Source organism: Camelus ferus, chromosome 17, assembly GCF_009834535.1.
Source record: "Camelus ferus isolate YT-003-E chromosome 17, BCGSAC_Cfer_1.0, whole genome shotgun sequence".
Classification (NCBI taxonomy): domain Eukaryota; kingdom Metazoa; phylum Chordata; class Mammalia; order Artiodactyla; family Camelidae; genus Camelus; species Camelus ferus.
In genome coordinates this window covers 45,142,717-45,166,260 of record NC_045712.1, presented here as the reverse complement: position 1 = coordinate 45,166,260, position 23,544 = coordinate 45,142,717, and the positions used below count along the sequence as shown (strand labels likewise).

Sequence of the window (23,544 nt, the reverse complement as noted above, 5' to 3'; positions counted from 1 at the left end):
GAGATAGGGTAAGTTCATAAACCAGGGACCTAGAATAATTGGGGAGCAAAAAAATTTAAGAGCATAAATAAAGCAGGAGGTAGGTCATCAGGGCATTTCTAGTAAGAAGTACTGGCAATTAAATATCCATCAGTAATGTTTTGGTTAAATAAAGCATGGCTGCACATTCATTTGAATATTGTGTTATTTTAGATTATTAAGAATGATAATGCAGATATGTTATTTGTTGTCATGTAAAACTATGTCCATTGAGTATTGAATAAAAGGCCTGTTACAGGACAGAGTTGGTGCATCTCCATAGCTCAGGGGGCCCCAGACTGGTCTGCTTGGGATGCCATTAGTATGGAACCTGGGGTATTGCTGCTTCCTGGAGTTGTGCATTCCAGACACCCTGAGTATGGTGTAGTGTACTGTTTGTGGAAAACGGGGTATGTGGACCTACATATATATAGTTATTTATCAAGATACTCAACAAAAGATTACTGGGGAACTCTGGGAGGTTTGATATTGGATCATTTTTAATTTATTTTCTTGTGTGTGTGTGTGTGCGTTTAAACAATTATTTGAATTTAAGAACATCTATTTTTATTTATAATCAAACTGTTTTCATTTTGAAAAACTTAGTGAAAAAGAAGAGCTCAGGTGAAAAACAAGAATGGAGTTGACTATTGAGGAAAAACTCTTTGAAGAAAGAAGAATTGAAAATTTTTTTAAAAAACCTTAATTTAAGTTTAGATATGATAGAAGAAATCATAAAAGAAAAAAGATTTAATTACAAGAAAAAGTTTTCACAAAATCTCTGACACATGAGAAATTATGAAAATAAAATGACAGACTACAGCTTGGGATGCATTGTTTATGGGAAATACAGTAGGCTGAGTTGTGTATCTTGTACATAAAAAGTTTACTTTTATCTGTTGCTTGGAATGTATTCCATTCTGTCTCAACTCCACTAACTTTCTGTCATATGATAAGTTGCTTCATATTTAGACTATGACTTTCGTGTACGGCTTTGTGTGTATTTGGATGTCTTATTTGTTCCATGACCACACACATTTTGTGCTTTTACCATATTCTCAAGATTTTCCAAACTCTCAGTCTTGCAATTTATTTCTCTGAGCTCCTCTTTTCCTGAGAGACTTCTGTTTCCTTTGTCTTCTTCTGTTTTCTTGCTTGAATCTGGACTGCTGCTATTTAAAGCTGCTGCATAATTATTATCCATTAGGTTAGAGCCATGCTTTCCGGATAGTGTGTCTTCCTCTTTTACTGGAATATACTTGTAAGTAACTTTGACAGAAAAGGTCAGATTTCTGAATCTCTTCTTTGTGAAAATGTCTATATTTTGCCCTCACATGAATTTGGTTTGAAATTCTGGCACCTGGTGCTTAGGTCATTCTTGACATTGTTTCACTTCATTCCCCACATTTAGTTAATTTGTCCATAAATCCTGTCAGATTTTCTTTTGAAAGATACTAAAAATCCAGTCACTTCTCAGCACTTTTCCTGCTGCCATTCTGGTCAGAGCTGCCATCACCTCTCAGCATTTTCCATCCATCACCTCTCAGCGCCTTCCTGTAGCAGTTGCCTGCCCTCATCTCCGGCTTCCCTGCAGTCTATTGGCTACCGTGCAGGCTTAGTGAGTCTCTGTTCAAAACTCTCTTGACTTCCCAGTGCACTCAGAGTAAAAGCTAAAGCTTTACTGTGTAAATTGGTTCTCTCTTACCTCCCTGACATCATTTTGTCCCTTGTTCTCTTTTTTGGGGCCAAACTGGCTTTAATATATGTTTGTTGAATTAATTAGAATTATGTTTCTTCAGAACTTGAAGACATTGTTCCCTTGCCTTTAGTAATAGTAATCCAGGGTTACTGATGAAAAGTCTGCGGAGTGTTCTTTTGTAGGTGACCTGTTTCTTTTTTCTTGTGAAGATTTTTTACAGTTTTCTCTTTATCTTTCATGGTTGGAAATCTCAGAAGATCCACTGGGCCTTCACTTTATTCTTTGGGAATGGCATTTACTCCTGTCCTTTTCAGTTTACAGACTCATGTGTCCTTCATCCCTGGGAAGTTTACATGAATTTCTTTGATAGTTTCTTCTTCATTCTTCCCCCCTGCTTCTGTTTGGAATGCTATATGTTAACTGGATGTTGGCTGTTCTGAGCTACTTACTGACAACTTCTACACTTTTCTTTCTTCTTTTTTTTTTTTTTTCCCATTTATGGGCTGCCTCATTATTTTCTAGCCTTTCTTTTGAAAAACTTCTAGCAGTCAAGGTTTTCATTTCCAAGAGCTTTTTCTTATTCACAGATTGTTCTTCTTAAATAACATCCTCTACTTGTTTTATGGATGTACTGTCTTTGAGTGTCTTTAAGGATACTAATTAGGATCTGTGAAATGTTGTTTTCTATTCCTGGAATTGTTTCTGTTTACTCTGGGCTCTTGTTTTCAGTTCACCTTGATCTTTATTTTGCTGCATGCTCTACTCATATCCTGGTTATTCTAGATTTTTATACATTTATTTAACAAATTAGGTTAGAGTAGATGGTGTGTATGTCTGCTTTACTTTACGGTGAGGAGGCTAGAATTAGGTTGGTGGCAAGTGAGAAACTGGCCATAATTACAAGGGAGACTCCTAAAATCCTATATAACAAGGAGGGTTTTGCTTGATGGCACTACTGTGTGGCACAAACACACAACTGTGGTGTTGTTCTGATGTTCCTAGATGGTTTGTTCAGTGTTTTGTTTTTTTTTTTTTTTGTAAAAAGCCTTCTGATTATTCTGCTTAGTGCTGAATATCTGGCATATTGTGTAAGACCTTGAATGTCACTGTGATTGACTTTGTCCCTTTTTTGTGTGTGTGGTTAAAAAGACCCATAACATAAAATTTACTATCTTAACCAATTTTAAGTGTACAGTTCAGTAGTGTTAAGTATATTCCAATTGTTATGAAACAGATCTTGCAGAGCTTTTGATCTTGCAGATCTGAAATTCTGTACCCATTAAATAACAAGTCCCCTTCCCCCATCCTTGGTGACCACCATTCTACTTTCTGTTTCTCTGAATTTGACTGCTTAAGATACCTTATATGGGTGGAAACATAGAGGGTTTGTCTTTTTGTGACTGGCTTATTCCACATAGCATAATGTCCTCAAAGTTCATGCATGTTGTAGCATGTGAGAGAATTTTATTTGTTCATGAATCAATGGATGCTGAGGTGCTTTCACCTTTTGGCTGTTGTGAACAATTCTGCTACAGACATGGGTGTACGAAATATCTGAGACCCTACTTTCAGTTCTTTTGGGTTTATACCCAGAAGTGGAATTGTTGGATTATATAGTAATTTTATTTCTAATTTTTTGAGGGATCCCTGTACTGTTTTCCACAGTGGCTTTAACAGAATGGTTCCAATTTCTCTACATGCCTGCCTACCAATTGTTATTGTCTTCCTTCCTTCCTCCCTCCCTTCCTTGCTTCCTTGCGTCTCTTCCTTTCTTTCTTTGATAGTAACTATCCCACTGGATGTGAGGTGTGTAGATTCTTGGTCAGAATTGTATTTTAACCAAATAATCTTCTAGCCTTCTGGGAGATGTATTGGCAGAAAGGGAGTGAGACATGGTGGGCCAGCTAGGAGACACTTACATTGGCTTAGGTTTGTAGTAGTGAGGAACTGGTTTAAATGTCATGGGAAGATACAGTTTTGAGAGAGGTGGTGGAAAAATGGAAAGAATTTATTTGAATTGGATTTAAAATGACGTGAGAATAACTTTTCATTTCGAATCTGACTAATAACAGTGTGGACGTAAAGGGAAGGAAAGATTAATTTATTGATCTTTGAGTTTTAGATGTTGACAATGTTGTTGTGGAAATAAATGCCTGGCAGGGCAGCTAGAAATATGGGAGTGTATTATGGGTAAGAAAACAGGTTTCCACTTGTTTTTGTGAGAGCCAGTGGGATAGAGGTCATAGTATTTCACTTTGAAACATTCATTTTCTTCAGAAAAAAATAATCTGATGAATTTTTCCTTCTCAATTTTTTACAGCTCTTGCAAGCTTAGGATATGAAAAGAGCTGTGTGTTGTTCAATTGTGCAGCCTTAGCTAGCCAGATTGCAGCAGAACAGAACCTGGATAATGATGAAGGATTGAAAATCGCTGCTAAGCATTACCAGGTACGCAGAACAGCAGTTACTCCATAATGATCGACGCTAAGTTGGATTAAATTGAAAATAATTTGCATTTAGGTTTTTAGATGTTTCTTTACACACAGATACTGTCTTGAAAAATAGTACTTTTTAATGAATTGATACATATTTTTGAAGCCCTCCGATAAGCTACTTATCTGTAGATCAGCTCTGTTTTCCCTTACCATGATATACCCAGCACCTAGCACAGTGCCTGGCACATAATAAAGGCTCGTTAAATATTGGGAGAACAAATGATTAAATGTTGAAATGAAATCCTTTAAATCCCTTTTAAATAAATGACCTCTTTTAAAATATTTGTACGTTATTTTTATGTAATTTTTCTTAAGCACACACTTAAAATTTCACCAGTGTCACAAAAATTAAGACTTCTTGGCCAAAAAATTTTAACTCTGAGACTTGTGGAGAGGTCATAGTTAAATGTGACCAGATAAGTAATTTTCTTAAGTTAGCTAAATTTAGATTTTAGGAGCTGTCATTTACTAATATGGCATATTATTTGGCAGCAGTGTATCATTTACTCAGCTTTTATTTTTTGTTTCAGTTTAAAGAGCAATAAGTGATTATTGTTAAATGATAACATCTATAATTATGTTTTCATGTTTTATATTGCTTTGTAATTTACAGAGTATGTTCATGTTCTCACATAGACTTTCTGATGCACGTTATATAATGTCATTCTCATTTTATAGGCAAAGAGACTAAAGGGCAGAAGTGTTAATAAAGTGATCCTCTGGGGTTTCAGGTGTCCTGATTCCAAATTTTATGAAATTTGAAATGGTCCTTAGACTGTCTTCTGTGGTGCTGGAATTTGCTTGTTTCAGAGATGGAGTTTGATCTTCCCCATTGTTTAAGTTTAGGGGAGAGGTGATGAGTGCCATTCTAAGGAAGTGAGGGCAAATGCACTTTAAGCAACCACGTGCTCCGTATTGTGGCATGCCATAAGTTTTGATGGGTGCAGATGACAAACGTGACGCATATATCTTTCCTTTGTGGGGCTATAAATGGCAAATATTTTAAAATATGAAAATGAAGGAAAATTTGACTTAGTTTTCTATTAATTGTAACTCCGTTAGGTGGCATGTGAGCTCTTAGAGGGTATTCTGAATTACCGAGGACACATTCCATTCTGTGAGTTACCTCTGTGATTCGCAGCAGGTGCCCTATTACAAAGCAGGTCAGCTGATCACTACTTGGAGACATACATTCTAGTTTCACGGTCCTTCATGTCTGCAGCAAACATGATGTTCACTTTAATACGGTTAGTTTTGAGTTTTTGTTGTGTATCTTAACTGCAAAACCCACAACACCTTTTAACCTCAGATTGATATGTCTCTTTTTCCCTAGGGTCATTTGTTTCATAAAAGCAAAGTTAGTTTAGTGTTAACCTCAGCGACATATAGCTGATTAGGAAAACCTGATGTGGAACATTTCACCAGGGGGCTCTGAAAGCCAAATGAAAAATTGTTAGTAGTGGGTAGTCATGGTCACTAGGAATCTATACTATTTGAGGTTTCCCATAAGTATGGCATGTTTAATTATTTGAGAGATGTGTTTGGGACCAAAGCAAGAGCGTTTTGGTACTAAAAACATTTGTCCTTGCCTCTGTTCTCATGTTAGTTTTCAGGAAGTATTTCTAAAAAGTTTAATCAAGTTGTCCCATAAATTTACTTTTTTGCTGCACTTGATTTTTACTGTAGGTTAAATCTCATGAAATTCTATAATGTTTAGGAAAATATCCTTATTGTCTGTAGGTCAGGTGTTATAGATCTGTTTTTCACAATATAAAAATTTAAGTATAGTAACTGTTCAGCTGAGTTAACATTTGAAGTGGTTTTGTGTGTAAGAGTAGAACGTTGTCTTGCTGAGTTCCTATACATTTTAAAGAAATTCTTTTCTTCCTCCTCTAGTTTGCTAGTGGTGCCTTTTTACACATTAAGGAGACGGTTTTATCTGCCTTAAATCGAGAGCCTACTGTGGACATATCTCCAGATACTGTTGGGACCCTCAGTCTTATCATGTTGGCACAGGCCCAAGAAGTATTTTTTTTAAAAGCCACGAGAGGTAATTCCAATTTGTTAATGTCCTCCATTTTGTTACATGTGAAAAGAAGTGACAGACTTTTAAAATAAGAAAGTGATGATAATGTGTTCAGTGTAGAGCTTTCCTCTGAACTTAGACACATGAATTATTGAAAATTCTCAGCTTTCATTTTCTGGCCTTAAGATGGTACAGATGCGCATTTAAGAATGTAGGCTGTGTTTGAAGTCTGATGAAATGGATAGTTAAGTATTGTCTTAAAACACTGAATTCTGGAGTAGTATTTATATAGGTTTGTAATATGTCAGAAATTCATTCATTCAGCACATATGTGTTGAGTACCAACTGCCACTCACTGTTCTAGGCGCTAGATACAGTTAGACAAATGAGATTTCTATTTTCAGGAAGCCTACATTGTAGTGTGGAGGAGGTGATAAAACAAGCAATTCAGTAGCCAAGGTAATTTTAGAGAGAAATAATTGCTATAAAGAAAAAAAGATGTGGCAGTGACTGGTGGTCTGGCTGTGGGGTAAGGATGGAGGGGGAGTCATGCTAATCTTAGATCCATTAGTCAAGAAGAGATTCTTTGAGGAGGTCTTGTTTAAACCAGACTTAATTGATAAGGAGGCATCCAGGTGGAACCTCTGGCCCTGTGAATGAGGGAATAAGTTCTTATAAGGCATGTAAGTTAGTGTGAGAGATTAGAATAAGGACTGAATATGTAAGTACAAGAAATTGAAAATAAGGGAGCAGTCATCAGGTGGAAACTAAGTGGACTGGAAAATTTTTTCTTTTAAAATAATAGCTTCTATTAAGATAGAATTCATATACAAAAGCATTTACCCTTTTAAGGTATACAATTCATTAGTTTTTGGTATATTCAGAGTTTTGCAACCATCACCACTATCTTATTTTAGAACGTTATCATCCCCCCAGAAAGAAACCCCATACCCACTGTCAGTCACTCTCCATCCCCCCTTTCCCCCAGCCCCTGGCAACCACTAATCTATTTTCTGACTCTTTTTATCTGCCTATGGAGTAATTAAGTTGTGTGCGGAAGAGTTGATTTCATCAATAAGGATTTTTTTTTTTAAAAAAAAAAAAGGCAAATGTACATACTTATGAGCTCAATGTCTGTACTGAGTTATCATGGTACATCAGATTATTGTATATTTATTTTCATTATAACAGTCAATTTAATATTTTATTCCAGATAAGATGAAAGATGCCATCATAGCTAAATTGGCTAATCAGGCTGCAGATTATTTTGGTGATGCTTTTAAACAGTGTCAGTACAAAGATACTCTTCCCAAGGTCAGTTATTGTTTTTGTAAACACTTGGTTGTTTTGCATGTGGAAATATTTGGACATTTTTGTGTATAAGAAGCAAGTTGAAAATTATGTTTTATAAAGAATATTTGAAATTTAAGGAAAAGCATTTGGAGAATATATTTGTAGAAATAGTTTTTGTTTTAAGATGCATGACAAGTCCTTTTATATTTAGGGGATGCCTTTGCCTCTACTCTTTACTAAACTTGTTTTTCCAAGCTAAAACGCTTTCTGGAAAATTTTGAACACCTGTCTCCAATAACTTTATCAAATCAGGGCATTGTATGGTTCTGAATCTTTGATGATTTGGTACAGCATGAATACTTGAGCATGTTGATTATTCACCCTTTTAATTATTGTCCTGTTTTCTTAAAGATGAGTCTTAAAGCGCAAAAACAGACATAAAGACAAAAGGAAAAGAGAACTTAACAAATTCATCCAGTACTCTGATTATAATTAAGTTTTGCCAACAGGGATAGAAAATTGGGCTGCTGTTGGACAGCTAAGGAAAACAACCATCTAAAACCACGTAACACAGGAAGTATTCATTGTTTTAATGTAAACCTTTCTGACGTGGCATTTGAAAAGACTAGTCAGTGATGATCATTTGTAAATGATAAAGCAGATGATTAGACTAAGAAATAAATTCAGAATGGTTAAAAATGGAAATTTACAGATTGAAGTGTAGTGTGATTCAACGGCTCTCTTTCAGAAATGTTTAAGGAATTAATTTCGTCTGTATGATAGCCAATGCTATTTGTTACATGATCTTTATAAGTTGTTCAGGAATCTTTATAAATTATGAAATTGCAGAAAATTTTGTGGTGAAGTAAAAAAAGCATGTAAGTACATCAACACATTAGTCAGAATATGAACAATAAGGAATTTGAAGATTCCTGGAGATTTAATATTCACCGAGAGATCAGTAGAAATTTGCCCAGGACTCTTGGGTGATAATAGTGTTGCTCTTCAGAAGAGACTTGGGATCTCCTCTCACCTTTTTTTTCATCTGAAAGACGTCATGTTCAGCTGCACAGTGTACCGTTACGTCCTGTTGGGCCATTAGTTCAGTCCTGTCCTGGAGAGAAGAATGCCACCTACAAAGACTTGGAAGCTACCTCTGCACCATTCCTGGTATTCCTCGAAAATCTCCTGTTTTAAAGTACCAAGTTGTTCCAGACTTGCCTTGAGAACTGGCACGAGAGTGCAGTTTGAGATTTAGATGTCTTTTATTTTTGCCTTTCACTAATAAAGCTCATAAGGTATTTTCATATTCTAGTTATAAAACTGGAATATCTGCAAGTAGTGACCCAGGAAGCTAGGAAATTATTCACTGGGAGACAGGAAAGCATACAGGTAGTAATTCAGTTTTTGATTCTCTTATTTTTTTTGTCTAGATAGGAATTGTCTAGTGTATTTCTTGGATATTATATGGCATGTACTTCCTAAAAACAATGAGGTTACACGCTAGGATTTGACATTTTGGAAGAGCCTCTACCAGTGTAACTGCTTTTTTGGTTCATGTTTTTGGATCTTCTAAAATTAATTTTGACTGGAATTTTTTTCAAAACAAGCTAGGGTAAAATAACACTATCATATTAGTCATTAACTTAGTATATTTGTCTGTTTGCTCTATGTTTTTGAGTATATGATACTGAAATGTTAGTCTTTATATAGATACTAAATTTTCTATGGCTAAAAATTACCTTTATTAAAAGTTTCTTAGGATATGAATTTAAGTGGGAACTTACTTTATTGTCTTTTGTCTTTTAAACATGATGAAACAGTCAGCTATAGAGCAATTTCATTAGTATATGTGAGTAATGGTGGTTTAGTTAACTCTAAGGGCCGGGTAAGGGCTCATAAGAAAGCTTCTAAAGCTCTGTGCTTGGTCTACCTCTGTGAATGTCCATTCTACTTCTCTTTCTAATGCATGCTTTCCTTTCTTTGTAAACAAAATGTTGACTTCATGGCTCAATTAAAGAGAATGGTAAAAACTTAAATTGGCTTCACTTAATAGTTCAAAAAAAAAAAAAACAACCCAACCCATAATTCTAATTGGAAGGAAAAAAAAAGCTGAATTCATTGAATCCAGTCCATGCAAAATCATGTGGTCTTCTCTGTTTACACCTAATGACTAACCAATCTCTAAACCATTAATGGGGTGATTCTAATTTCTGTCTCCTTTTCCTTTTTCTTCCTGCATCCCATGTTGTCTGTGGTGATTTGTGTGGTTGGACTCTCCCCTGGTCAGTATTTTTATTTCCAGGAGGTGTTCCCTGTCTTGGCTGCAAAGCACTGTATCATGCAAGCCAATGCTGAGTACCACCAGTCCATCCTGGCGAAACAGCAGAAGAAATTTGGAGAAGAGATTGCAAGGTTACAGGTGAGTTTCTTGGAAATAAATATTTAAGTAACTTGGATTTCCTATTTTTTTTTCTTTAGTAAGATTCCCACGTTAGCTCATAAAAACTTTTCCCACTCATTGCCCCTGTCAACAGAGACAAGTGGTTGTTTTTATTTTTAGGCTATACCTACTGTGTGCTTTTTGACGTCTCATATTTTATCTAAAAATTTTTGCATAATTTGCATTTAGTTCTCATTTATTTGTCCATGTTTATTTTAATTTAAAGTATTCTAAATTAATTATCATGCTCCAGAACAGATGTGCAGTGCTTAACTTGTGGCCTAGCCTTGGTCTAAATTGGGTCATATGATTCCACAGCTTGAGGAGGACAGTGATTTTATTATATTATATATATATATACACACACACACACGTACACACAGATCTTACCATTAGCAGAATACCTTCTGTGCAGTTTTATCAGCACTGGGTTTGTGAGAAACTTGCTGTGACATTTAAGGTAACTTCGCAGGAGGGGTAAGGGCTATTTATATGAGTTGCTTGTATTTTGAGGATTGGTAGGCAGAGGGTGGGAAGAGGACTGTTAAGGAAATTTAAATATGGACTGGATATTAGAAGATACTATGCAAGTATTATATTTAAGAAGTTCAGGTTAATTAGTCCTTTCATGAGACAAGAAACTCAAGTTTTATAAAGAATAACATGTAGGTTTGTATTATACTCCACACTGACAAAGTCAGAGAAAGGCACACTCAGGTTACTGAACATATTTCATTTGTGCAGAGATTCACTTTGATTGCAGTCACTTAGATTTTTATATGAAAATGCTTCAGAGAAAGTGGTTTCTAGAGGAAAGATTTTTTTTTCAGGGTAGCATATTTAAAGTATTAGAAATACCAATGGAAAGAAAAACACACAACATAAAAGGAGGGAGTTGAGTTTTATTTAGGGACTTTACTGAGTAAAGTCTCATGGGTGACAGCCTCCTAGTACCTCTGAGGGAACTGCTCTGAAAAGGTAGGGGAGAAACCAGCTTAGATGTGATTTCTGGCTACGAAATACGTCTCAGTAAAAGATTACTGCTAGTCACAAAGAACGGACATCTCAGGTTAATGATTTTAGTGCTTTTCTATGTAAAAGATGTAGGACTCTGGGTTCATTAGAATTCTTCCTGAGAATGACATCTGTCTAAGGGGCCGTTTTTCCAAAGCACAGGGTGCCTCATCCTGTTTTGCATCCTGAATTCCTCTCTCTCAAGGTGCTCTGTCAGCAACTGAAGTGGATAGCGACTTAGTCCTTACAGAACTGGGTGGTGAGCAGTGCTCCTTGTTTTACAGATGTTTAGCTTCCTTATTTTTAGGAAATTCTGGGACTTTTATATAAATAAGCCTTTATTTAGTTTCTGTAAACTCATCATTGAAGAGCTTTAGAAATTTTAATCTAGTTTTTAAAACCCCTTAGGAAAAAGGAAACTTTCAGATTCACAACAAGAGATAAAGACTTTTTTTCAGTTTTTAGATTCATAAGAGTTTTACAGGTTTAGTCATAGGTCAGAAGTTAATGCAGAGCACAAATACTTGCAATTCATATCTCACTCAAAGGGCTGTTCCTGTTTCCATTAGGCATGTTTTTTTTTTAATTTGCCTGATTTGAGCTCAGAAACAAGCAGAAGAACAAAACAGACAAAAAAGGTGACCAGCATATTCTCTATAGTCTCTCACTTAGCATACCCATGACCCTGATAGAGATCATTAGATGGTTACATCAATTCAATCATCTTAGCAGTCTTTGCTGTCAGCAACTTACTGGTTATGAGCAAAGCAGAAACAAAATCACAAGAGTCAGGAAAATCACAGCAATAGGTGAAACAGCAAAGGGAAAATTGCTACATGGGATTCACTTCTGGGGCCACGAAGAATTGTACCTGGACTTGTACAGCTCATGAAGCGCACTTCTTGGACAGTGCAGTTTATTGGCTCCAGAAGGTGGGTTCACTTGATCATCTTGGTGGAGTCTGTAAAGCTTTCAAAAAGATGTAAAAAATATAGTTGAGTCTTGAACAGCATGGGTTTGCACTGTCCACGTTCAATGAATAAATATTCGGCCTACCGTATCTGCAGATTCCGAATTTGTGGATCCATCCAAATGCTGGTCAGGTACTATGTTAATCAACAGATGCAGAGTCTGTGGGTAGGGAGGGCCAATTCTGGGACTCGATCATCTTCGGATGTTGGTGTCTGTGGCGGGTCCTGGAACCAATCCCTTGCAGATCCCGAATTTGTGGATCCATCCAAATGCTGGTCAGGTACTATGTTAATCAACAGATGCAGAGTCTGTGGGTAGGGAGGGCCAATTCTGGGACTCGATCATCTTCGGATGTTGGTGTCTGTGGCGGGTCCTGGAACCAATCCCTTGCAGATCCCGAGGAACGAGTATATATATAAAGATGTGAAAATATGACTCATGTAGAATGAGTACACACTAGAGATTTATTTATTTATGAATGTTGGACCTAATAAGGTGGTAAAACTGATTTTGTGAAGGTATTGTTTTTTCTTTGTTATGATAGTAGCTTGTAGGTATTAAGGAGATTGCCCTTATTAGGAGATATGTACTGAGGTATTTGAGGATGAAAGGTCATGGATTCTGAACTTTAGTTTCAAATGGTTCTGCAAAAAAAAAAAAAAAGAAAAGAAAAGAAAAAGGAATCTATGTGTATATATGGGAAAGAGAGATGAAGCAAATATGGCAAAATTGCTAACGGTTGTTAAACTTAGTAAAGGGTCTGTTGTCACTCATTGTTCTGTTCTTTTAATTTTTCTGTGGACATGAACATTATTAATATAAAAATTGAGGAAAATGTAAAGGTATACACTTCAACACATCTCCCTACCTTTCCCCTTATATCCTGTTCCTCCATCTTTTTTCCCACTGCCCCATAGGTAATTTCTATTTGTTTCTCATTTAATCCTTTCAGTTTTTTTTCCCTCTTTGAAATGCAAGCAAATACATCCACACATGCATGCACACTTAATGCACATTCTTAACTCCCATCCTTACATAAGAGGTTGTATGCTATATACAGTGTTGTACATCATATTTTTCTCACATAACAACATATTCTGAAGCTCTCTCCATTTTAATACATCAACACAGAGACCGTCCTCATTTTTCTTCAGAGCTGCATTGCACTTGATTGTCAAACCACACTTTATTGCTGTGCCCTATTGCTGGATACTTGTGCGTTTCCAAGATTCTATTACAAAACATACTGCAGTGAATAATTATGTGCACATGGCACTTCGTATTTCAGCAGGTGTCTTAGCTCAGTCTTCCATAGCAAAATACCATAGACCAGGTGGTTTAAACAACAGAAATAGATTTTCTCATAGTTCTGGAAGCTGAATTCTGAGACAAGGGTGTCAGCGTGGTCAGCTTGCAGACTGCTGGCTGGCTTCTTGATGTGTCCTTACATGGTAGGGAGCGCCCACAAGCTCTCTGGTGGCTCTTCTTACTCAGGCACTAATACCACCAGGAGGGCCCCACCCTCATGACTTCATCTAAACATAATCTCCCAAAGGCCCCATCTCCAAAACCATCACTTTGGGGGTTAGAGCATCAGCATACGAATTTTGGAGGGACATGATTCAGTCCATAGCAGCATGTATATCTTAAATTCCTAGAAACGGGATTGCTGGTATCAAAGTGTAAGTATATCTATAATTTATTATATATTATACTTGGATCTTTGATTCACTTGGAGTTTATCCTGATAGATGATGTGAAGGGTGTATCTAGTGTTTATTTTTCCAAATAGGTACCCAGTTGTCCCCAAACCATTTATTGCAATGACTTTCTTTACCCCACTGATTTGAGATTTTGACTTTTATCACATATTAAATTATATGTTTGAGTCTGTTTCTGAACTTTTAATTCTGTTTCATTGTCCTGTTTATGTGTTCAAGTTCCAGTTCTGTACCATTTGAGTCATTGATACTTGTTTTAATGCCTGATTGGTATTGATCATCTCTCGTTTCCAGAATTTCCCTTATTGTTCTTGTTTATGCTTCTATATGAATTATATTTAAGTATTTATTATGGAAAATTTAAGATATATATGAAAGTATGAATCATCAAATATCCATTACCCAGCTTCAATGATTATCAATATTTTGCTTTGTGTTTCATCTGTTTGCCCTCCTCCTTATTTTTTTGAAGTATTTTACAACTCTCTCACATACCATTTCGTCCTTAACTACTTCAGTATAATAGATAAGGCTTAAAAAAAGTAAAATCACAATGTCATCCTATCTAGCACAATTAATGCTAAATAATAAGGACAAATAATACTATTAACCTAATGTTACCGAAACCTAATTTAGTTTTCTCTGATTTTTTTCTAAAATGTCTTTTTATAGTTGGTTTGTTCAAATCGGGATTCATACAAGGACCCCACATAGCATTTGGTTGATTTATCTCATAAATTTTTAATTTGCAATGGCATCTGGTCCCCAGCTGCCATGTTGAATTGTTCTCACTTTTTCTTGTTTTGTGTGTTTCTTACAATGATTTCTGTGATGTCTATTATCCCTTTTATGTTTCTTGTATAAATATTTCAGTCTTTCTTTTCTTAAATGATTTCGTATTTTTCTTCAGTTTCTTTCCTGAGTTCTGCAGGTCCTGTTTCACATTCTCTTGCTATCGACTGTCACCCACTGTTGTCTGGGCCATCTGGTCCTCTGTTCATATTTTGTGTTCTTTGGTACTGTGATTGCATCCTTAAGTTTTTTAGTTTATTTTTGTTTTTTTAGTATACTGTATTCTTTGCTTTGGGCAGCACTTCTTTGGTGAATTTTCATTTTCTATGGGGAAGTTAAACTCATTTTCATTCATCCTTTCCTTATGGTTTCTTTGTGTTGAGGCAGATGCGATGCCTTTTTGGTTACTTATGTTTAAATGAGCTGGAATTCGGTCGAGGAATAGCCAGAGGTGCGTATGGGGAGAATGCCTGGGTAGCTTGCCGAGCCTCCTCGTGTAGAGCCCTGCCTTAGCTTCTCCTCTCTGGTTCTCAAGGCCTGGTTTAGAGGATTCCATTTTGTGCCTGTGTTTCCCTGAGTTCCTCACAGCCTTTGCATTTCCAGGTAATGCGTCTACTTTTTGTTGTTTTCTGAGTGTTCATCTTCTTTCTCCTCCTCCCCACTTTTCAGTCCTGCTCTTTTCTGCTTCCCTCGGCATCCCTGCCCTTTTAATTGTCTGCCTCTGGGCTCAGTAGCTCCTTCTTGGGACAAGGCCTGTCCTGTGGCCCTTGGGTGGCTCCACGTGGGACATTTGGCTTTACCTGTGTCATCAGCTGGCAGCTGTCACCTCACTGCATTTCCTTGTTTTCAGATTTGCCTAAGTGTTTTCTCCTCAGGTGGGGCTCTTGGCAATCCCCCTTTCTCCTGCTGTATTCAGTGTCTTTTAAGGCCCTAATACCAATTTTCCTATTTAGGGAAGTGTTTGACCGCATTTACAAATCATATTTGATTTACAAATTTAAAAAGTGATTTAAATTTGTGCATTTTTATACCTCCTAGTTTACGTTACAGATGTAGCATTTGTTTTGTTTGTTTTGGTTATCCTTGTTTCTGTTTCATATTAATCTTGTGTATATCTTTTAAAACTTATTCCTGGCTATTTTGTCTTCCTGTTGCTAGTAACAGTGGATTTTTTTCTTCTGTTATCTCTTCAAATTGGTGATTGTTTATCTGTATTTGCCCTGTTGATTTTGTATGTAAGCTACCTCTCATTTAGAATAGTTGATTCTCTTAGGTTTTGCTGGCACACAAATATATGAGCTGTAAATGATAAATTTTTCCTTTTTAAATTTTATACCTCTGATTTCATTCTTTTGTCTGGTTATTTTTACCGTGTTCTGTGTTCATAATGATACTGGTGATCTTTATTTTATTTTGACTCTAGGATTGTTTCTTTCATTTTTCTGCTAAGCATGGTATCAGCTTTAGGGGTTAAGATTTTATCATGTTAAAAAACTAGATAACTAGTTTTATTTTACTAAGATTTTAAAAAAATGTCTAGAGTGAATATTTTATCAAATGATTTTTCAACATCTATGAAGGTAATTTGATTTTTTTAACTGAAATTTATTACTTGGAGGATTACATAAGTAGGTTTTCTAATTTTTAACCATTCTTATAATCTTATAATTTTGGTGTCTTAAACTTGCTTAATCTCCTCATATGATCACTTTATATGGATGTTCTTTATATGCCTGAGAATATTGTATATTCTCTTTGGAGTACCAGGTTCCCCATGTCTGGTAAATCAGACTTTTTAATTGTGTTGTTCAAATCTTCTCTGAGCTTACAAATTTTTTGTTTGCTTGGTCCTTTCATTCATGAGACAGGAGTGTTCAAATCTTCCACTCTAATGATGCATAGATGTTATCAATTTCTCATTATAATTATTTATATAGATAAAGGTTTTTAAATACAAAATTTAAGAAGTTTTATACCTTTCTGGCAAATTGGCAAATATTAAACATTATATACTGAATTTATCCCTAATAATACTTTAGGCTTTATTGTCCATTTTATCTGATGTCACTATTCCCAACACCACATAAGTAATTTGAGCCCTAAATTTACGAGGCGTGTGTTCATTTTATGTGTTACAAGGGCAGCCTTTCAAGAAAAAATTCCTATTGAAGCTGACAACATGCTTCCTTGTTGATTTGCTGTGTTGCTGCGCAGTTTATTTTTCTGATCCATTCTTTTCACCGTGAGTGTAGCCCTTTGAGGTTCTTCCCTTTAAGTGGGGATCAGTGGTGAAGGGGATGTTTCTTAGTTTATTGTCTTAATGTATTAAGCTCCCTGAGGGCCTTTTTTAAAAGGCATTTTAATTGCAAGTCCTTTGGGTACAGAAATACCCAACAGCCAAAGCCAGCTTTCCTTAGTGTCAGTTTGTAGGTTTGATTTCTTTTACTTTCTTGATAACTCACTTATATGTTTAAAGGGATGTCTGTTATGTGTTATTCTTCATTTTTTGATATTTTGGTTTGTTACAGGAGAATTTCTAGGTTATTCTTTTGATGACATTGCTGGTAATGCCAGTCCTCAAAGATTTTTTAGAAAACCAAAGGTTGGGTGCTTGGTTGAAAAAAAGAAACAAAATTTTTTTTTTTTAACATTTTCTTATTAGCATGCAGCAGAATTGATTAAAACCGTGGCATCTCGCTATGATGAATATGTCAATGTGAAGGATTTTTCTGACAAAATCAACCGTGCCCTTACTGCAGCAAAGAAGGATAATGACTTCATTTATCATGATCGAGTTCCAGACCTTAAAGATCTAGACCCTATTGGCAAAGCCACTCTTGTGAAATCTACCCCAGTCAATGTACCCATCAGCCAGAAATTCACAGGTATGTCAAGTATACAGATGCACTTTAACTTTATTTTTTTCCTCCAATTTATTCATTTTTGTAACTAAAATCGCATAATTAGTATTTTATGCTTTGAATATAATTTGCATTCATGTTTAAAATGAATATGAGAATAAAAATTATAGTGAAATTTTATGATGGAAAAGTAAATAGTAAAGCATAAAGTATACAACAGAGTCAAAAACTTGAAACTGAGTAACAATAAAGACTTAAACAAGCACTTGTCATTTTGTTAACACTTGTTATTTAAGATTCTGCCATTATAAATATACATAAAATGACTTTACTCATACAAACCTCTGGAGTCATTGTTATATCAGATAAATAAATGTTGTAATATCCTTGAATGTTACAAGTAAATGCAGCACATGGCAGCCTCTAGCTGAGATCCCAAGGATAATATTCTAAGTTAGTGGGTGATTATTTTACAGTTGCGGTTCCACAGCCGTGAATTTAAGCAACTGCTGATGGAAAATACTGGCCAAAAAGAAATTTCCGGAAAGTTCCAAAAAGCAAAACTTGAATTTGCCGTGCTCTGGCAACTATGTACAAAGCATTTACATTGTATTAGGTATTGTAAGTAAGCTAGAGAAGATTTAAAGTATATGGGAGGACATGTGTGTGTTATGTGCAAATACTGTGCCATTTTATATAAGGGACTGGAGCATCTGTGGATTTTGGTATCCGCTGGGAGTCCTGGAGTCAACCCCCTGTGGATACCAAGGGATAACTGTACTTATTTCTGTTTAACAAACACAAAGTGTTTACCGTGTGCCAGAGACTCTTTTAAGCCCTATACAAAGGTTAGCTCATTTATTTCTCACAATGACTCCATGAGGTAGGTACTGTTATTACCCCCATTTGACTGATACCGAGTGGTTAAGTAATTTGCCCAAGGTTGCAGAGCCAGGAAGTGGTAGATCTGGAAATCATAGCTCTGTGGCTCAGTCAGTCAGTTCCATCAACAAATGAACATTGTTTTCTCAGTTGTTTTCTGTAGATTTTCTTCACCAGAGATCCCTTAAACTTAATGACAGACACATCTTTAAAAACTAAGAAAACTAAGTTCAAAGCAAAAGCTTTCATTTTCATTGTCCATGAATATAGTGATCTAAAAATTGTCTTTGTCATTTGGTTTTGATCTTTAAATATTTGTAGATTTTTAATATGAATATTGGAAATAGGAATAGTCACTTAACAGTTTGGGTTTTTGTCTTCAAATTTTGTTGACATTTTTATTCCTAATTTTAGATCTGTTTGAGAAGATGGTTCCTGTGTCAGTGCAGCAGTCTTTGGCAGCTTATAATCAGAGGAAAGCTGATTTAGTTAACAGATCAATTGCTCAAATGAGAGAAGCCACCACTTTGGCAAATGGGTAGGTAGACCTTGACTTTCATAAATTTATCTTTAAGATTCTAATGTTTTCTGATTGTTTATGAAAATTTTAGTTTTCTGAGCTCAGAGTTGAGCATAAAGGATATTTGAAATAGCAAATATAAACACACACACATTTCTTAGGGATACTTTATTTACTGAGCCCTAGCAAATATATTATAGTTGGAAGAAATTTAACTACTGAAACAAAGTGAAAATACTTCACCACTAATTTGTATGTTAGGGGATATTTAGAGGGAAATTAGAAGTAGAAATGCACTTTTAAAGTTAAGATACATATATAGTTTGTATTCTGAACCAGTTTTTGTTTTCGGTGGATTGAAGACAGAAAATCATTGTTTTGAAAAATATTTTAAGTATAGTTTTCACACAGTAAAATGCATTCATTTTAAGTGTATAGTTTGTTTCTTTTTGATAAATACGTATACCCATGTAACTACCGCCACTATGATCAAGATAGAGAACATTTCCGTCACCCTAAAAAATTCACTCATGTCTTTCCCTTCAGTTCCTCCTCCTCTGTCCCCAGCTGCTATTGATCTGCTCCCTGTCATCATAGGTTAGTTTTATCTTTTATACAGTTTAATACAGATATAATCATTATAACATGTGCAGTATGTACATTACAGTATATAGTACACTATAAATGGTATAATACATTACATATTTTATATACAGGACATTGTATACCATATATACTATTGCTGCAGCATGTATAGTATGCAGTACTTACAGTATGTACAGCATGTGCAGTATATATTGAAAATATATTAGGCTTCTTTCACTTAGCATCATCTGTGTTTTGTGAATCAGTTTGATCATTTTTGTCAAAGTTCAGCAGGTGTTCTGAGTGAAAGGGTGGGTCTGTGGATGTCTCTCTTGGTGTATTCATGGGAGAGGGTGAGCTAAGAGCATCTTTCTACTCTGCCATCTTGGCCACTCCCCCCTCAGTTTGATCATTTTTATTACTGAGCAGTATTCCTTTTTATGATCAAATACTTTGTTAGTTTTTTCACCTATTGATGGGCATTTCAGTTGCTGTAAACATTGATATACAAATCTTTGTGTGTAAGGGGAGGTTATAGCTCAGTGGTAGAGCACATGCTTAGCATTCACAAGGTCCTGGGTTCAATCCCCAGCACCTCCATTAAAAACAAACAAACCTAATCCCCGCCCCCTAACAAAAAAAAGAAAGAAAAAAATCTTCGTGTGGACATACTTTATTTCTCTTGGGTAAAGACCTAGGATTAGAATTGCCGAGTTGTATTGTTAGTGTATGTTTAACTTCATATGAAATGGCCAGATTATTTTCCAAAGTCATTTTTTCAGTTTATATTCCCACCTGCACTGAGAAATGCAATTGTTCTGCATCCTTATCAGGACTTAATGTTTTTTGTCTCTTTAATTTTAGCCATTTTTGTGTGTGTGTAGCAGTATCTCACAGTGGTTTAATTTGCATTCCCCTAATCACTAAGGATGTTGAGCAATGCTTATTAGCCATTTATATATCTACTGTGAAGCATCTGTTGAAATCTTTTGCTCATTTTTGAAAATTGAGTTTTTCTTAGTAATCTTTAAAGGGTTCTTTACGTATTTTAGGGGCAAGTCCTTTGTCACTTGTGTTATTGAGAATATTTTTTCCTGGTCTGATTTGCTTTTTCGTGTTTTTAATTTTAATGAATGCATAGATTTTAACTTCATTTTTCTTTTTCAAGCAAGAAACCAACGTAAGTTTACTCTGATATTCCTTCCATAATGTAAGTGAAATAGCAGAAGAATTGTTACTGTGCCACAAAACAAAACAGATGAAGCGCCTGTAATTAATAACCTAGATCAAATATGTTCTCAACATTTTGCCTAGATGATGTGAAATTATAACTGTTTTGCATATTTTTCTGATTTGCCAGTGACAGTATAACAATCAAGAGTGTGGTAAAAGATTGCATTTTTCAGATAGAATTTTTGACTTTTAATTTCTCAGACTGACAGAAGTTAAGTTTGACTTGTGAGCCAAAGTTATCTAGTGTATTTAAATGTATATTTATTACTTTTTGGCTTTTAATTCTGAACTGTGAACTTAATTCTTTAATGATTTTTTTTATCATTTTATCACTTACTGATTTTTTGTTTTTCCTTTATCTTTGATTTATATTTCCATTGACAGGGCTTATCCACCTTTCTGGGGTGCTAAATAACTGTTAACTGTTAATTTGGATATAGGAGATTAGTGTTTTAAAGGTGGCTTAGACCTCTAGGTGACATAGTATCTCATTTTTTTTCAGGGTGTTAGCTTCCCTTAATCTTCCAGCAGCAATTGAAGATATATCTGGAGATACTGTACCTCAGTCTATATTGACTAAGTCCACATCTGTGATTGAGCAGGGAGGCATCCAGACTGTTGATCAGTTGATCAAAGAACTACCCGAACTTCTACAAAGAAATAGAGAAATCCTAGATGAGGTATGTTTTAAGAGATTTGATTTCCAAATGAAAACTCTTTGACTGCTTTATGTCTAGCAGGGACGAGGCCTGGAGGCTTCCTCCTATTGGGTTTTTTATTTGACCTTATATATAGAAAATCCTAAAATTAGGAGTTTGATAGGGATTGCATATTCAGTGCATTCACTTTAAATCAGTTTGGGGAGTATTGCTGATCTTCCAGTTACGCTCCCAGTCCATGGACAGAGGATGTCTTTCCATTTATTTTAGTGTTCTTTAATTTCTTTCAACTCTGTTTTGTAGTTTTCACTGTACAAGTCTTGTACCTCCTTGGTTAAATTTATTCCTAAGTATTTTACTCTTTTTGATGGTATTGCAGTGGAATTGTCATCTTAATTTTCCTTTTTGGATTGCTCATTGTTAGAGTATAGAAATATAACTGATTTTGTATTCTGTAACTTGACTAAATTCATTTATTATCTCTGATAGTTATTTTGTGGATTGCTGAGAATCTTCTGTATACAAAATTATATCATCTGCAAGTAGAGATAAGTTTTACTTCTTCCTTTCCACTTTTGGATGCCTTTTATTTCTTTCTCCTGCCTAATTATGTTAGACAGTACAATGCTGGATAGAAGTGGTGAGAGCTGACAGCCTTTGTCCTGATCATGATCTTTGGAGGGGAAGCTTCCACTGTTTCACTGTCCTCGGAATGTAAGGGTGGTTGATGTCAAAGAATCAATTAATGTAATACTCTATATTAGTAGAATGAAGGAAAAAACCGTATGATCATCTTGAGATACAGAAAAAATTTTTGACGAAATTCAACATTCTTTTATGATAAAAAGACTTAAACTAGAAATAGAAAGGAACTTCCTCAATCTGAGACAGGTGGTCTATGAACAACCAGAGCTATTACCTCATTGTTTGTATTTTTGCTGACTCTTGCTCATAGTGGTTTGTTTCCTCTTATTTCAGTATTTTTTTGTGTGTTTGTTCTTGGATTTTAAAACTTTTAATTTGGGATAATTTCGGATTTATAGAAAAGTAGCAAATTTAGTACAGATAGTTTACCCAGCTGCCCTAAAAGTTAGACTCTTATATAGCCATGGTACATTTGTTAAAACTAAGACATTTAACATTGGTGCAATAGTATTACTCAGATTTTATCAGTTATTCCATCTTGCCCTTCTGTTTCAAGATCCAGTCCAAAATACTACATTGCATTTAATGTTCGATGATTTTTTTCAATTAATGAATTCATATTTCCTGAACTTCATTTGTGGGCACTCTAAGCTTAGGAGGTTTTTTTGTTTTGGTGTGGTTAATCTTTTAATTAGAAGTTTGTCTTAGGACTTTGTGTCGCATAAAGTGTAGTATGATTTCCAGTCCTAAGTTCGGGCCTTTGATTAGGAATCTTAAGGTGATACTTCTTTTCTTTTCTATTTAGAGCCAAGGTTTAGACAGCTGAGTTCCCTTCTGTCGGGCAGTTTTCTTTTTTAAAAATGCTTCCCCTGAGTGTCACCTGTTTGGAAATGACCCAGTTTGAGGGAAGATAGTGCCTTTGATCTGACCTCCTACTCATGTTAGCTGCACCTATGTTTCTTGTCTCCCTGTTCATGTTCTGTTGCATTCACACTCTCAGCCAGTAGAGAATATGCAGTAGATGGACTATGGACAGTGGGCCTCCAATTTGTGGCCTGTTTTTGTATGGTTTACTAGTTAAGCATGGGATGATTTTTCACCACTTTCAGAGGGTTGTCAAAAAAGAAAAGGAAGAATATGTGACAGAGATTGGTCCACAAAGCCTAAAATATTTACACTAGTGTTTGGCAGAGGTTTCCAGAGCTCTGCTCTCAGCTCAGGAGTTAGCAGACACCACTGATTCTGGCACTCATGTCCATTGGACGGTTAGCACTTCTTGTTTCTGGCCCTCTGCTATCCTGTCTTCTCAGCTGTGGATTAAAAAGGCATTTTTTTATATGTTAACTTTCAGTATTTTGTATTGGGATTGAAATCTGAATCTTTTATTTTCATAAATTAATCAGTTTTCTCTGTATTTTGTTTATGGCTTCTAAGGTCTAAAGGCTTTCTTATTAGTTTTAATTCTAAAAAAAAACTTTGTTTAAAGTAGTCTTGGTATATTGATGCACGTAACTCTCAGTTATCTTTCTTGATTTTACTGAGTAAGGTAATGGCTAACCTAGCCTTAAGTTTTATAGGATTTTTTGTTAAATATATTATAACTTGGGTTTCTGCCACAAAAATTATTGTACTAATTTATATTCTATCCAGTAATGTAGGAGTAGTCTCATCTCAGTACTTCTTACC

The 23,544-nt window shown here is 35.4% G+C and overlaps 1 protein-coding gene across 1 annotated transcript in view; it reads left to right on the top strand.

Annotated features, from left to right (window-relative positions):
• PDCD6IP (programmed cell death 6 interacting protein) overlaps nt 1-23,544 on the top strand; it is a 60,692-nt gene that overhangs the window by 15,626 nt on the left and 21,522 nt on the right. Inside the window, 7 exon segments of the mRNA XM_032459296.1 lie at nt 4,038-4,165; nt 6,109-6,262; nt 7,452-7,552; nt 9,837-9,953; nt 17,136-17,358; nt 18,631-18,754; nt 21,057-21,234. Of these exon segments, the coding sequence (XP_032315187.1) occupies nt 4,038-4,165; nt 6,109-6,262; nt 7,452-7,552; nt 9,837-9,953; nt 17,136-17,358; nt 18,631-18,754; nt 21,057-21,234 (1,025 nt within the window).